Genomic DNA, 15,250 nt, shown 5'->3' on the forward strand with positions numbered 1-15,250 from the left:
TTCCCTCCTGTGACCCCTGCCCTCAGGGTCCTGGGTGGGGGTCCAGTGGTCAGTGGGAGAGCCAGGGGAATCCCCGCTGTCCCTGGTTCTGGAGAACAGTCATGGCAACCACCCCATCCTGCTCCTGGCATCTTTCCAGAGGGGATCCCCTACCCCAGAGAGTGACTCTGTATTCTCTCTGATGCGGCCACCTTAGTCCAGCGTGCCCTGCCTGAGAACACCCCCAGCTAGTCTTTTCCTGTCCAGGGGCCACACCATGGGCCCTGTCTTTGTCAGCGAGCATTGCCATAATGAAATACTGCAGACTGAGTGGCTCAAACAAGACACTTATTTTCTCACACCTCTGGAGGCTGGGGCTTCCCAGGAGGCGCTGATGGTATAAAGAACCTGGCTGCTAGTGCAGGAGAGGCAGGAGATGTGAGTCCAGTCCCTGGGTCAGGAAGATCCCCTGGAGGAGGGCATGGCAACCCACTCCAGTATTCTCTCCTGGAGAATCGAATGGACAAAGGAGCCTGGTGGGCTACAGTCCATAGGGTCGCACAGAGTCTGACACGACTGAGTCGACTTAGCAGGCGCAGATATACACTGGAGGCTGTAAGTCCAGGATCAGTGTGCTGGCAGGATTGGCTCTTCTTATCTTGAGAATGTGTCTTCTCACTGTGTCCTCACATGACCTTTCCTCTTTGTGTGCTGAGAATGAGGGAGAACTCTGGTGTCTCTTCCTCTTCCACTGGTCCTATTGGATTAGGGCTCCACCCCTATGATCTTATTTAACCTTAATTACTTCCTTAAAAGCTCTGTCTCTAAATATAGTCATGTTGGGGGATTAGGCCTTCATCATATGATTTTTGTTGTTGTTCAGTCGCTAAGTCGTGTCTGACTCTTTGTGACCCCATGGACTGTAGCATGCCAGGTTTCCCTGTCCTTCACCATCTCACTGAGTTTGCTCAAACTCATGTCCGTTGAGTTGGTAATGCCATCCAACCATCTCATCCTCTGTTGCCCCCTTCTCCTGTCTTCAATCTTTCTCAGCATCAGGGTCTTTTCTAATGAGTCAGCTCTTTGAATCAGGTGGCCAAAGTATTGGAGCTTCAGCTTCAGCACCAGTCCTTCTGATGAATATTCAGGGTTGATTTCCTTAAGGACTGACTGGTTTGATCTTCTTGCAGTCCAAGGGACTCTCAAGAGTCTTCTCCAACACCACAGTTCAAAAGCATCAGTTCTTTGGTGCTCAGCTTTCTTTATAGTCCTACTCTCACATCCGTACATGACTCCTGGAAAAACCATTACTTTGACTAGATGAACCTTTGTGATGTCATATGATTTGGGGGTAGCACAATTCATAACAGGTTCCTGCTAGCATACTTTGAAGCTTGCTGAATGTCTGGGATGTACACAAAGCCTCTTATTTCATCTTTGTGAGGATGCTATAAAGCAGCTATTGATATATACTTCCATGCTTAGCTGCCTCTGCCCTACCTATGTATTTCTTGGCCACACTGGGTGGCCTATGGATTCTTAGTCCCTTGACCAGGGATTGTACTGTGGCCCTCTGTAATGAAAGTGCAGAGTCCCAACCACTGGACCACCAGGGAGTCTCCTCCCTTTTCCTGTGTTTTCAGTTCAGTTCAATCAGTTGTGTCCAACTGTTGTGAGCCCATGGACTGTATGTAGTACGCCAGGCTTCCCTGTCCATCACCAACCCCTGGAGTTTGCTCAAACTCATGTCCATCAAGTTGGTGATGCCATCCTACCATCTCATCCTCTGTCATCCCCTTCTCCCCCTGTCTGTGTTTTAATGTTTGTTAAAATGGATACTTCTATTGCAAATGACAGCTAAAGAAATCTGCTTGCCTCAGGCTTTTCTCCCCTTACTTTCTCTTCCAAAAGTGGGTGTTAAGTATATGGTGCAGAATGTTTATGTGGGTATTGTGGAATTATTGCATCATCTCTCTTTTTTTTTTTAAAGTTAGTTAATGAGTTAATCCTTGGCCATGCTGGATCTTTGTTGCTTTGAGTGGGTTTTCTCTAGTTGTGGAGACTAGGGCTTCTCTCTAGTTACAATGGGCAGGCTGCTGATTGCGGTGACTTCTCTTGTTACAGAGCATGGGCTCCAGGGCGAGGGCTCAGTCATTGTGGTGCCCAGGCTTATTTACTCCGAGGCATAATGAATCTTCCCGGACCAGGGATCAAACCCATGTCCCCTGCATTGGCAGGTGGATCCTTAACTACTGGGCCACCAGGAAAGTCCCTGACTGCATCATCTTGATTTTACCAATGAGAAGCTCAGAATTCTAGGGTTACAAGCCTACTAAGGGACAGTGTCAGACACTAAATCCACATTGAAGGGTGTCCCATCCTCCAGGACCTTTTCCTGTTAGCTGTCCATCACCTGGCTCTCCCCGTTTATGAAATTAAACTCCCCACCTGGGTCCTTAAGTTCAGATCTGATTTGATCAGGCTCTGTTTAGTCCTGCTGTGTGTGCTCAGTCACTCAGTCATGTCCGACTCTTTTCAACCCCCATGGACTGTAGCCCGCTGCTGCTGCTGCTGCTAAGTCGCTTCAGTCGTGTCCAACTCTGTGCTACCCCATAGACGGCAGTCCACAGGCTCCCCCGTCCCTGGGATTCTCCAGGCAAGAACACTGGAGTGGGTTGCCATTGCCTTCTCTAATGCATGGAAGTGAAAAGTGAAAGTGAAGTCGCCCAGTCGCGTCCGACCCTTAGTGACCCCGTGGACTGCAGCCTACCAGGCTCCTCTGTCCATGGGATTTTCAGGCAAGAGTACTAGAGTGAGGTGCCATTGCCCTCTCCAGTAGTCCGCTAGATCCCTCTATCCATGGGATTTTCCAGGCAAGAACTGGAGGGGATTGCCATTCCTCCTCCAGGGGATCTTCCTGACCCAGGGAGCGAACCTGTGTCTCCTGCACTGGCAGGCGGATTCATTACCACTGAACCACCTGGGAAGTCCCTATCAAGCATGACGTTAATGGCTTCTTGGCACCCGCTGTGTGCGCATCTCTGTGAGAGAAATCTGTGAGAATGCCCAGATGGTCCCTCTGTGTCTCCCAATTCCTTGTGAGAACCTGGGTCCTTGTGCCTCCAGGTGGAGGAGCCTGGTGTGGGGACTGAGGACGCTGTGGATTGCCGCCAGTGGACTCAACACCACCTGGTTGCCGCCGACATCCGCGTGGCACCAGCCATGGCCTTGACACCACCGCAGGGCGATGCAGATGCGGATGGCATGGATGTCAACGTGCGTGGTCCAGGTCAGTGATGGCACCCCTGCCTCCAGAATGCCCTTGATCCATCCTGCTCATCAGAGGTTCCATCTGAGTCTGTGCTCTGGGGACAGCTGGGTGTGTCTGGCTGTCTGTCTGTGGGTGTGTGTGTTAGTCAGGACTCTTGGTCGTAAGTGATAATAGCCCAACTCAAGCTAACTTAAGTAAAACAAGGGATTTATTTACTGGCTCTTGTAAACAGAAGCTCAGGCACATTTGGATCCTGGACTTGTCAGCTTTTGGTTCCAGTCCAGGCCGTCTTTCTCCTGCAGGCATTACAAAACCTTTTTCTCATCTGTGACAGCAAAAGTCCCAGGATGAGGTGTTTTTTTTTTTTTTTTTTAAATGTAGCTGTTATGTTTAAATTTAATGCACACATTCTTGTTGATGCTCAAACTATTGTATCTTTGGCCAATGAAAGCTATTGATTTATTTTTAAAAAATTTTTGGCTGCACTGGGTCTTTTTTGCGGTGTGTGGGCTCTTTGTTGCTGCTTACCGGTCTTCTCTAGTTGCGGTGCAGGGGCTTCTCGTTGCCGAGGCTTCTCGTGTTGCGGAGCACGCCTCTAGGGTACCCAGGCTCAGGAATTGTGGCACACGGGCTTAGTTGCTCTGCAGCATGTGGGATCTTCCCAGATTAGGGATCCAACCCGGGTCCCCTGCCTTGGCCAGCAGATTCTTAGTCACTCGGCCACCAGGGAAGTCCTCCCAGGATGAGTTCTGATTGGATGGTCTAAGGTCACGTGCCCCGTGTGTGGGCCAATCAGTGTGGCCTGGGGTCTGGAACATGCAGATTGACAGGCCTGGGCTATATGCCTGTCCCTGCGTGGGGGATTTGCCTTTACCTAGGGCTTGAGAATGGAGAATGGGGTGCTAGTGGCTTCCTAAGGAAAACAAGAGCAAATGCTCTTGCAGAATAGAGCAGACCATGGTGTCTGAATCCTCTTGGGTCTGTCTTTGCCACATTTTATAATATGCCTCCTGCAGCTCTGTTTTGCTTTTGCTCCAAATGACTCACACCTGTGGCACTCTTTGGACTCCCATTAGGCCCCCAGGTACTTGGTATTTTGTGTCCCTTGGTGCAGCTCCTAAGCAGTGGATGCAGATATATGAAAGGCTCAGCTCCTTTGTCTCAAGGTGGATTACAACTCTGGGTACAACTCAGCTTTCAGAGTCCCCCTTTGGGATCGGGCTGAAATGTTGTTCAGACTTTAAGTCGTGTCTGACTCTTCCCGACCCTGTGGATGGCAGCACACCGGGCTTCCCTGTCCTTCACTGTCTCCTGGAGTTGGCTCACATTCATGTCCATTGAGTCAATGATGCCATCCAACCATCTCATTCTCTGTTGCCCACTTCTCCTCCTGCCCTCAATCTTTCCCAACATGATGGTCTTTTCCAGTGAATCAGCTCTTTGCATCAGGTGGCCAAAGTATTGGGGCTTCAGCTTCAGCAACAGTCCTTCCACTGAATATTCAGGGTTGATTTCCTTTAGGATGGACTGGTTTGATCTCCTTGCTCTAGCACCATGATTCGAAAGCATCGATTCTTGGGTGCTCAGCCTTCTTTATGGTCCAACTCTCCCATCTGTACATGACTCCTGGAAAAACCATCGCTTTGACTAGATGGACCTTTGCTGACAAAGTGAAATAACTCAGGCTGAAATAACTCTCCAGGAATGTGGTCATCGTCGACTTGCTTGACTTTCTCCCTTGTTCTGTGTGCCCTACTGCCTAGGAGGCCTCCTGTCACAAACCAAATGCCTGTGAAGCCTCATCCTGGGTTGGCTTCGGGGTACCTGGCACAAATGCGTGTGCCAGGTGTGAGTGTGCGTGTGTGTGATGGGAGGATTGGCCCCTCGATCTTGTACTTCCACACATCCCACTTCCTCCTAATGCAGTGCACTTTCTCCTAATGCAGTGTCGTATTCCCTGGGAAGGCCCTGTGTCCGCCTCCTTTCTGACACACTCCTGGTCCCTACAGATGGCTTCACCCCTCTAATGCTGGCCTCCTTCTGCGGGGGAGCCCTGGAGCCAATCCCAACCGAGGAGGACGAGGCAGAAGACACATCAGCCAGCATCATCTCAGACCTGATCTGCCAGGGGGCACAGCTTGGGGCTCGGACCGACCGTACTGGCGAGACGGCCCTGCACCTGGCTGCCCGCTATGCCCGGGCTGACGCGGCCAAGCGGCTGCTGGATGCTGGGGCAGACACCAATGCCCAGGATCACTCTGGCCGCACCCCCCTGCACACAGCTGTCACTGCCGATGCCCAGGGCGTCTTCCAGGTGAGATCGGCTTGCCTCTTGGGACTTCAGAGCTAGGACACACATCAGACAGACTTGGGTTTGAGCCCTGGTTCTGCCTGTCAGAGCTCACCTTTCTCATTTGTGAAATGGGGATATATGAGTGTAGAGTTACTGTCAAGTAGCTGCTCCCTGAACGCATCAGTTCCATGGGAGGCATTGGTTGGGGTCCTCAGAGGGCTTGGGGGTGCTTCTTGTTCCCTTGTTCTTGCCATGACTCCCCCTGCTGCACCCCCATCTCCCTTAGATTCTCATCCGGAACCGCTCTACAGACCTGGATGCTCGCATGGCAGACGGCTCCACGGCACTGATCCTGGCAGCCCGCCTGGCGGTGGAGGGCATGGTGGAAGAGCTCATCGCCAGCCACGCTGATGTCAATGCTGTGGATGAGCTCGGTAAGCTGTGGAGGGTAGCTGTGGGTGTGGGCTGAGACAGTGTCACCGGGACCCTAACTTGGTGTGAACTCACACCCACACTGAGACCCGGTCAGTGAAACCCATGCACTCATAACAGGGTTTCAACATGGACTTACACTCTCATACATTTATTTTTTAAAAAATGACACCCATTAGCCTATATTGTGCTGCAGTGATTTAGAAAAAGGTGCCTTTCCCCATGGGGCTTCCCAGGTGGCTCAGTGGTAAAGAATTTGCCTGACGATGCAGGAGACACAGGAGACATGGGTTCGATCCCTGGGTCAAGAAGATCCCCTGGAGTAGGAAATGGCAACCCACTGCAGTATTCTTGCCTGGAAAATTCCATGGACAGAGGAGCTTGGTGGGCTACAGTCCGTGGTTTCACAAAGAGTGGGACACGACTGAAGGACGAAGCAGGCAAGCATGCTGTTCTTTCCATCTTTCCATCTGCTTTGTTAGACGAGTGTACACTGGTGTCACCTGCTGGACTACTGGTGTAAAGTTTGCAAATCAGCCAGTCTGTAGGTGGGGATCACTTCTTGCTTGGAGGTGGCTTGCTTGCCCAACAGCAACCTGCCTTGTGTCTAGAGAACCTCACATGACCACAGACACACTTGGACTCTCAGAAACATCTTTGGAGCCGGGTGTTCTCAATCTCAGCAACACTGACATTGGGGGATTGGATCATCCTTTGCCGTGGGGGCCACCCTGTGCAGTGTAGTGTTCTTGGTCTTGACCTACTAGATCCCAGTAGCACTCCACCTCCAAGATGTGACAACCAAAAATATCTCCAGACATTGCCAAATGCCCCGGAGAGGAAAATCACCCCTGCTTGAGAAATATGGTTCTAGAAGGGCACTGGCCAGTAGAACTGTGATGATGAAATACTCTTGGTCTGTGCTATCTGATATGGTAGCTATTGGCAACGCATGGTGATTACTGAGCACTTGAAATGTGGCTGGGGCGAACAAAGAACTGAGTCTTTTATTTCATTGAATATTTTAACCTTTGCTTTGCCTTAAAAAAAAAATAGCTGAATTGACATATAATTCACATACCATGCAATTCATTCAAGTGTAAAATCCAGTGATTTTTTTTTTTTTTGTATAACCACCTGTGTGTGTGCTAAGTTGGCTTCAGCCATGTCCAACACTTTGTGACCCCATGGACTGTAGCCTGCCAGGCTCCTCTGTCCTTGGGATCCTCCAGGCAAGAATACCGAAGTGGGTTGCCCTGTTCTCCTCCACGGGGACCTTCCCAACCCACATCTCTTATGTCTCTTGCATTGGCAGCTGGGTTCTTTACCACTAGCGCTGCCTGGGGAGCCCCCTAGTATAACCACAAAGTTGTGTAAATACCATCACAATAAATTTAATTTTATTTTTGTCACAATAAATTTTAGAATGTTTTCATCATCTGAAAAAGAAGCCTTTGCCTCTTAGCCATCACCCCTCCACACCCCCTCATTTTCCGTGGCCCTTAGACAATTGCCAATGTATTGTCTCTCTATAAAGATTTGTGTATTCTACTTTATATAAATGGAATCACATAATATGTGATCTTTCTTGGTTGGCTCCTTTCACTTAGCGTGATGTTTTCTAGGTTCATGAGCCTGCAGATAGCAGGTATATACATGATAGCATGTGCCAGTATTACTTTTTGTTTGTTTTCTGGCCTTACTATAAGGTTTGCGGGTCTCAATTCTCTGACAGGGAATGATCCCCAGCCATAGCAGTGAGAGCCCAGAATCCTAACCACTAGGTCACCAGGGAACTCCCTCTTTTTTTTTTTCGAATTACTTATTTTTGGCTGTTCTGGGTCTCCGCTGCTGGCTTTCTGTAGTTGTGGTAAGTGGGGGCTACTCTCTAGTTGCAGTGCATGGGCTTCTCTTGCTGTGGCGCACGGGCAGCAGGGCTCAGGGCCTTCAGTAGTTGCAGCTCCCGGGCTCTCGAGCACAGGCTCAGTAGATGTGCTGCGCAGGCTTCGTTGCTCCACCATATGCAGGAGGATCCTCCCAGACCAGAGACTGAACCCATGTCCCCTGTGTGGCAGGGTTCTTAACCACTGGGTTCTTGACCACTAGAACACACAGAAAAGCCCCCTTTTTTGTTTTTAATGACTAAACAATGCTCTATTATGTGGATGCACCACATCTTGTTTATGCATTCATCCACTGATGGACATTTGGGTTGTTTCTGCTTTTTGGCTATTATGAATAATGCTGCTATGGAATTCATGTATCAGTTTTTGTGTGGACATGGTTTTATTTCTCTGGGATGTATCCCTAGGGGCAGAATTGCTAGGTCACGTGATAACTCTTTTTAACTTTTTGAGGAACTGCCAGACTGTTTTCCACAGTGGCTGCCCTATTTTTCATTCTTACCAACAGTGTATAAAAAAGGTTCCGATATCACCACATCCCGACTGACAACTTGTTTTTCTCTGTCTTTTTGTACTGTCTCCCTAGTGGATGCGATTTAGTATCTCAATGTGGTTTGATTTGCATTTCCTTGATGGCTAATGATGTTGAGCATTTTTCTAAATTTATTAGCCATTTGTATACCTTTGGAGAAATGTCTATTCAGATTCTTTGCCCATTTTTAAATTGGGTTATTTGTCTTTTTATGATTGAGTTATAAGAGTTCTTCATATATTCTAGGTAGGTCTCTTATCAAACATACAGTAGGTTTATTATATTTGTAGGTTTTCTTTCGGTGGGGACTGCACCCCACGGCATATGGGATCTTAGTTTCCCAACCCGGAATCAAACCCCCAACTCCGTGCAGTGGAAACTTGGAGTCTTAACTATTGGACCACCAGGGAAGTTCTTGTAGGTTTTCTTTTTACTTTCTAGGTGATGTCCTTGTGTGTGTTAGTCACTCAGTCATGTCTGACTCTTTCCACCTCATGGACTGTAGCTTACCAGGCTCCTCTGTCCATGGAATTCTCCAGACAGGAATCCTGGAGTGGGTTGCCATTCCCTTCTGCAAGGCATCTTCCCAACCCAGGGACTGAACCTGAGTCTCCTGTGTCTCCTGCATTGCAGGCAGATTCTTTACCCATTGAGCCATCAGGCAAGCCCTTAGTTCCCCTACCAGGAATCTAACCTCCACCCCCTACAGTGGAAGCTTGGAGTCTTAACCATTGGACTGCCAGGGAATTTCCCTATAGGTTTTCTTTTTTACTTTCTAGATGATGTCCTTATAAGCACAAAAGTTTTTTTTATCTTGATTATGTCCAGTTTATCTATTTTTGTTGTTATTGTTGCTTGTGTTTTGGGTGTCATATCTAAGAATCTTTTGCCTAATTCAAGGTCTTGTGAAAATTTACTCCTGTGTTTCTTTCTAAATGTTTTATAGTTTGAGCTCTTACATTTAGGTATTGGATTCACTTTGAATTATTTTTTGTATATGGTGTGAGGTAGGGGTCCAACTTTGTTCTTTTGCATGTGGAGATCCAGTTGTACCAGCACCATTTAAAGAAATAATTTTATTTATTTTTGGCTGTGCTGGGTCTTCGTTGCTGTGTGTGGGTTTTCTCTAGTTGCAGTGACTGGGGGCTCCTCTCTAGTTGAAGGGTGTGGGCGTCTCCCTGTGGTGGCTTCTCTTGTTGCAAAGCATGGGCTCTAGGCTCAAGGGCATCAGTAGTTGCTGCTCCTGGGCTCTAGACCACAGGCCCAATAGTTGTGGCACACAGGCTTAGTTGCTCCAAGGCATGTGGGATCCTCCCAGATCAGGGATCAAATCTGTGTCCCCTGCATTGAGAAGCAAATTCTCCACTGCAGAACCACCAGGAAAGCCCCCCAGCACGATCTGTTGAGAAAGTTATCCTTTCCCCATTAAACTGTCTTGACACCAATTTAATTAATTAATTTATTTTTTGCCATGCTGTGAAGCTTATGGGATCTCAGTTCCCTGACCAGGGATTGGACCTGGGCCATAGCAATGAAAGCTTGGAATCCTAAACACTAGGCTACCAGGGAACTCCTTTTTTTTTTTCCTGTAATTTATATAAACTAAAGAACCACATGTGACTGGCTGTTGCATTGGAAAGCACAGCTCTATGTACAACTTAGTGAGGCCCACATAATATGCCCCAAATATGGAAAGTTACACCAAATATGGAAAGTGCACACATGGACCCAAACACAGGTACTCAGATACTCTGGTAAGCCTCCCCTCCCCTCCCCCCCATCCCAGCCCATATTCTAGACACTTCCTGTTCCCCCCTGTGGGGGAGGGGCAGCTAGTGGGCCGGGTCCTGACCTTGACCTCTCCTCACTTCCCATAGGAAAATCGGCCTTACACTGGGCTGCAGCTGTCAACAACGTGGAGGCCACCTTGGCTCTGCTCAAAAACGGAGCCAACAAGGACATGCAGGATAGCAAGGTGAGCCCCAGCCTTTGGATCGCCTTCAGCCTTGGCACAGCCGCCACAGGTAGAGAGGAAACTGGGGGAGGCTGGTGGGGACACTCACCCTGCCTGTAGCCAGCGTTCCGGTGTGGGATCCGGGCCCGCGAGGTTCCAATAGTGGATCAGAGGAGGAACTGGATGGCAGTTGCTGGTGACCTTGGGCAAGATACTTAACTCTTCTGCACTTCTGTTCACATTTTTGAAACTGGAGAAGCAACAGTACCCACCTCATCGCCTCTTCCAAGGATTCAGTGAGCTAATCCTTTTGTAAAGTGCTTAGCGGATCCGCAACAAAAGATAGCTATTATGACTATTGTTTGAAAACCCTTGCAAGGTGGTATTACTCTCATTTCACAAATGGAAAAATGAGGTTCAAAAGAATGCAGGGGTAGATTCCATATTTATCTAAATTTTCCATGCTATATTTGTTACGGATTTTTTTTTTTTTTTGCATTAATCTTAACTGTAAAAACTGCATTATATACCATTTATTTTGATAACAGAATTTTTCGCCACCTCTTAAATTCTGTGCCTAAGGTGAGTGCCTCACTCACCTCACCCTGGCTTTGGGCCCTGAAGTTTCTTAATAGGTGCTGGATGAACAGGGCTTTAAGGAAAGAACTTGCCCAGTTTTTCCCCCAGGCAGAACTGAGATTCCAATCAAGGTCTGTCTGGCTGCAGAGTATGAACTCTTAGCTCTGTTTCCCTCAGAGACTAGAGGCCTCTGTGATGTTAGGCAGGACTTAACCTGACTCGTGACCCTGACATCTTTTGGGTTCCCGGGCCCCCACAGGAAGAGACTCCATTGTTCCTGGCCGCCCGGGAGGGCAGCTTCGAGGCGGCCAAGCTGCTGCTGGACCACTTTGCCAACCGGGAGATCACAGACCACCTGGACAGGCTGCCCCGGGACGTGGCCCAGGAGAGGCTGCACCAGGACATCGTGCGCTTGCTGGACCAGCCCAGCGGGCCCCGCAGCCCGCCTGGCCCGCACGGCCTGGGGCCCTTGCTCTGCCCGCCCGGGGCCTTCCTCCCCGGCCTCAAGGTGGCGCAGGCCGGGGCCAAGAAGAGCCGGAGGCCCCCAGGGAAGGCGGGGCTGGGGCCGCAGGGCACCCGGGGGCGGGGCAAGAAGCTGACGCTGGCCTGCCCGGGGCCCTTGGCCGACAGCTCGGTCACGCTCTCGCCCGTGGACTCGCTGGACTCCCCGCGGGCCTTTGGCGGGCCCCCCGCGTCCCCTGGCGGCTTCCCACTCGAGGGGCCCTACGCGGCCGCCACGGCCACGGCCGTGTCTCTGGCGCAGCTGGGTGGCGCGGGCCGGGCAGGTCTAGGGCGCCAGCCCCCTGGGGGCTGCGTGCTCAGCCTGGGCTTGTTGAACCCCGTGGCCGTACCCCTCGACTGGGCCCGGCTGCCCCCACCCGCCCCTCCAGGCCCCTCCTTCCTGCTGCCGCTGGCCCCAGGACCCCAGCTGCTGAACCCCGGGAATCCCGTGTCCCCCCAGGAGCGGCCCCCGCCCTACCTGGCCGCCCCAGGACGCGGCGAGGAGTTCCCTGCAGTGGCTGGGGCCCACGCCAGCCCCCCCAAGGCCCGCTTCCTGCGGGTCCCCAGCGAGCACCCTTACTTAACCCCATCCCCCGAGTCCCCCGAGCACTGGGCCAGCCCCTCCCCGCCCTCACTCTCGGACTGGTCTGACTCCACGCCCAGCCCGGCCACTGCCACCGGGGCCACGGCCACAGCTGCTGGGTCGCTGTCGGCCCAGCCGCTCCCCCTGTCGGTCCCTGGCGCTCTTGCTCAGGCCCAGACCCAGCTAGGGCCCCAGCCTGAAGTCACCCCCAAGAGGCAAGTGTTGGCCTGAGGGCTCCCCAGTTTCTGGATTTGGGGAGGCTGAAGGGCACCCCATCATGATTCCTCTGTCTCCCCTTTTAGTCCATTTCATTCTGTCTCTTGTTTTCTCCTGCACCCCACTCTCCTTGCAGTGTGACCAAGATAGGTCACCAGCCTAGGGTTTCAGTCTTCCTTTATTTATAAGGGGTGCAGGCTGACCCTCACCCTTGGGTCCTGTGGTGAGTCTAGGACATCCTCCTGCCTCCCCCCTCATCCTGTGGCCAATACCCCCCTACCCCCATTCTCTCTTCCCCCCTTTTCTTGCCTTCTCTGGCCCGCTTCTCTCACTCCTCCTGCTCTGACACAAGTGGATTATTATTATTTTTTTTTACATTTTGTATAGAAACAAATTCATTTAAACAAACTTATTATTATTATTATTTTTTACAAAATATATATATGGAGATGCTCTCTGCCCCCCTGCGAACCCCCCCAGTGCCCCCGTGGGGCTGAGTCTGTGGGCCCATTCGGCCAAGCTGGATTCTGTGTACCAAGTACACAGGCATGACCGGGCTCCTGTGTACCAAGTACACAACCCTGGTGTGTACCAAGTAGGCACCCTTGGGCGCACCCTCCGGGGCTAGGGGTTGGGTGAGACTTGGGAGCCTCCTCCCTGCTCCACCTCCCTCACTTCACTGCATTCCAGATGGAACTTATTCTAGAGCTTTGCCCTCTGGCCCAGAGAGCCCGCCCACAGTCCCCCCACCCCCATCCTAGGGTGTGGGCCTTCTTCCTTTGGGAACTGGGAGGGTGGGGTGGCTGGTGGGAATATGAGGACCAGGGGAGATGTGTGCATTCTACTTTGTCTCCCTGTAAACAATGGGCCTGCAGGAAGAGAAGGAGCTGCCTGCCTGGCACCTCTTCTTTCTGGTACCCCCCTGGCCCAGCCCCAGGGCAAAATAGAAGTATTTGTAGGCTATTTTTGTAATATAGCTTCTGGTCACAATCCCTGTGTAGCTAAGTCCCCAGGCCTTGCATTGTACAGCCCCCTGTTCCCTCACCACCTAATAAAGGAATAGTTAACACCAGTGTCATTGTTGTGTGTCTAGGTAAGGAGGGGTGGTGGTAGTGTGGGGTTTTGGTCTCTTCAGCATTAACTTTGAGACAGGCTGAGACACGGGACCTGGGACCCTTTCCTGCAGTGCTTGCACCTAGACAAACCTCTCCTGGAGCAACAAAATACAAAGAAACTATAAGGGACTAAAAATACCTGCAGGCATGTATGTATACAGGGGGCAATTATGGACAATGATACAAAAAGACCAGAAAACCCCAACTGCTGCTTCTGAAGAGCTGGGAGCAAGAACAGGGTACTGTGCATGCCTCCTGCACACAATACCACCTGAGGGCTGGGTACCACCGAAGCCACCCCTCCAGCTCAAGCCCTGGACCCCCCGCCCCCACTTACCCCATATAAGGAACCAGCTCGCCCCTCTCTGCTATTGGGAAATGAGCAAGTAAAGGGAACCTGTTGTTTGTTCTCACTCCCCGCTGCTGCAACAGGGGTCCCAATAAAACCTTGCCTGAAGTTCTTATCTGGCCTCTGATCAATTCTATTGATGAAGGTGGCCAAGAACCCTGTTTGTTAACTTGCGCTCTCATCTTGGGGCCAAACCATCTGGCTCACTTGCTGACTACTTTTGCTTCCTCTTTTGATGGATGACTCCATTGATTGGACTAGGGGTGGCCACCTGACTAAAGTCGAGCCAATCAGATTCTTGCTTGAGAATGTTTTTAAAATGAGGGTGCCAAGAAAGGTATCATTTGGTGGAGCTACTAAGGCCAAGAGAGATGGAAAAATATTGATGGGCAATTTGGGGTGCTGGGTACTGATGAGAAAACAGCAGAAGACTGGAGCTATGCAGTCTTCTTTGGGAGGATCAGATGCTATGGGAGAATTAGAGATGAGCACTCAAATGGTTCCAGGATGTTGGAGGGAGTACTTCATTTCCAAATGGAAATTCCAGTTAATTGAACATATATTCCATTGACATCAATGTTGTTCGTTGTTCAGTCGCCAAGTCGTGTCTGACTCTTTGTGACCCCATGGACTGTAGCATGCCAGGTTTCCCTGTTCTTCACTGTCTCCTGGAGCTTGCTCAAACTCATGTCTGTCGAAATGGTGAGACCATCCAACCATCTCATCCTCTGTCACCCCTTTCTCCTCCAGTCCTCCATCTTTGCCAGCATCAGGGTCTTTTTCAATGAGTCAGCTCTTCGAATCAAGTGGTCAAAGGATTGGAGTTTTAACTTCAGCATCAGTCCTTCCAGTGAATATTCAGGGTTGATTTCCTTTAGGATTAACTTGTTTGATCTCCTTGCTGTCTGAGGGATTCTCAAAAGTCTTCTCCAGCTCCGCAATTTGAAAGCATGAATTCTTTGGCACTCAGCCTTCTTTATAGTCCAACTCTCACATTCATACATGACTACCGCAAAAACCATAGCTTTGCCATCAGTGGGTATTTATTAATTGCCTTCTAAGTGCCTAAGTCTGATTTTGCACGGATCTCAACTATACTTCATGCTTCCTTGGGGTTTGGAGAGACTGGTTCATCGTTTAATAAGTACTCCACCTTGAATGGGTTTTTATGTCTTGCAGTTAACTATGCACAAGACAAGGCTGTGTTTATACTGGGATCCTCCAGGAAAGGGGAACTTTAATGTTCATTGGTTCCCCCTGTCAACTGGCGCACTCTTGGTTGCAGGTAACACAAAAGTCTATCCAGCTAGCTAAAATGAACAAAAACCAGTCAGTTCATATAGCTGAAAAGGATCTGCTTCAGGGGAGATTTGATGAGGTACTCATCTCTACAGATTTTTCCCTGGGTATCAGTTTCATCCCCAGGCTCCACGTGGTACTCAACCTGGCTTCTCTTCCCACTTCCACAGCTCTGATCTTCCTTCTCTGTGTTAACAAAATAAGTGTAAGGATCATAGACCATCTTGTACATTCCAGAGAGTT

At 50.2% G+C, this 15,250-nt stretch overlaps 1 protein-coding gene across 1 annotated transcript in view; it reads left to right on the forward strand.

The window, feature by feature from the left end:
* Positions 1 to 13,316, forward strand: part of NOTCH3 (notch receptor 3) — a 39,343-nt gene extending 26,027 nt beyond the window's left edge. Inside the window, exons 29-33 of the mRNA XM_061150018.1 lie at positions 3,106 to 3,268; positions 5,260 to 5,564; positions 5,830 to 5,977; positions 10,289 to 10,386; positions 11,204 to 13,316. Coding sequence (XP_061006001.1) covers positions 3,106 to 3,268; positions 5,260 to 5,564; positions 5,830 to 5,977; positions 10,289 to 10,386; positions 11,204 to 12,259 — 1,770 coding nt within the window. The 3' untranslated portion in view covers positions 12,260 to 13,316. The remainder of the gene's footprint in view (positions 1 to 3,105; positions 3,269 to 5,259; positions 5,565 to 5,829; positions 5,978 to 10,288; positions 10,387 to 11,203) is intronic.
* The last annotated feature ends 1,934 nt before the right edge of the window (positions 13,317 to 15,250 follow it).

This window comes from Dama dama, chromosome 9, assembly GCF_033118175.1.
Source record: "Dama dama isolate Ldn47 chromosome 9, ASM3311817v1, whole genome shotgun sequence".
Classification (NCBI taxonomy): domain Eukaryota; kingdom Metazoa; phylum Chordata; class Mammalia; order Artiodactyla; family Cervidae; genus Dama; species Dama dama.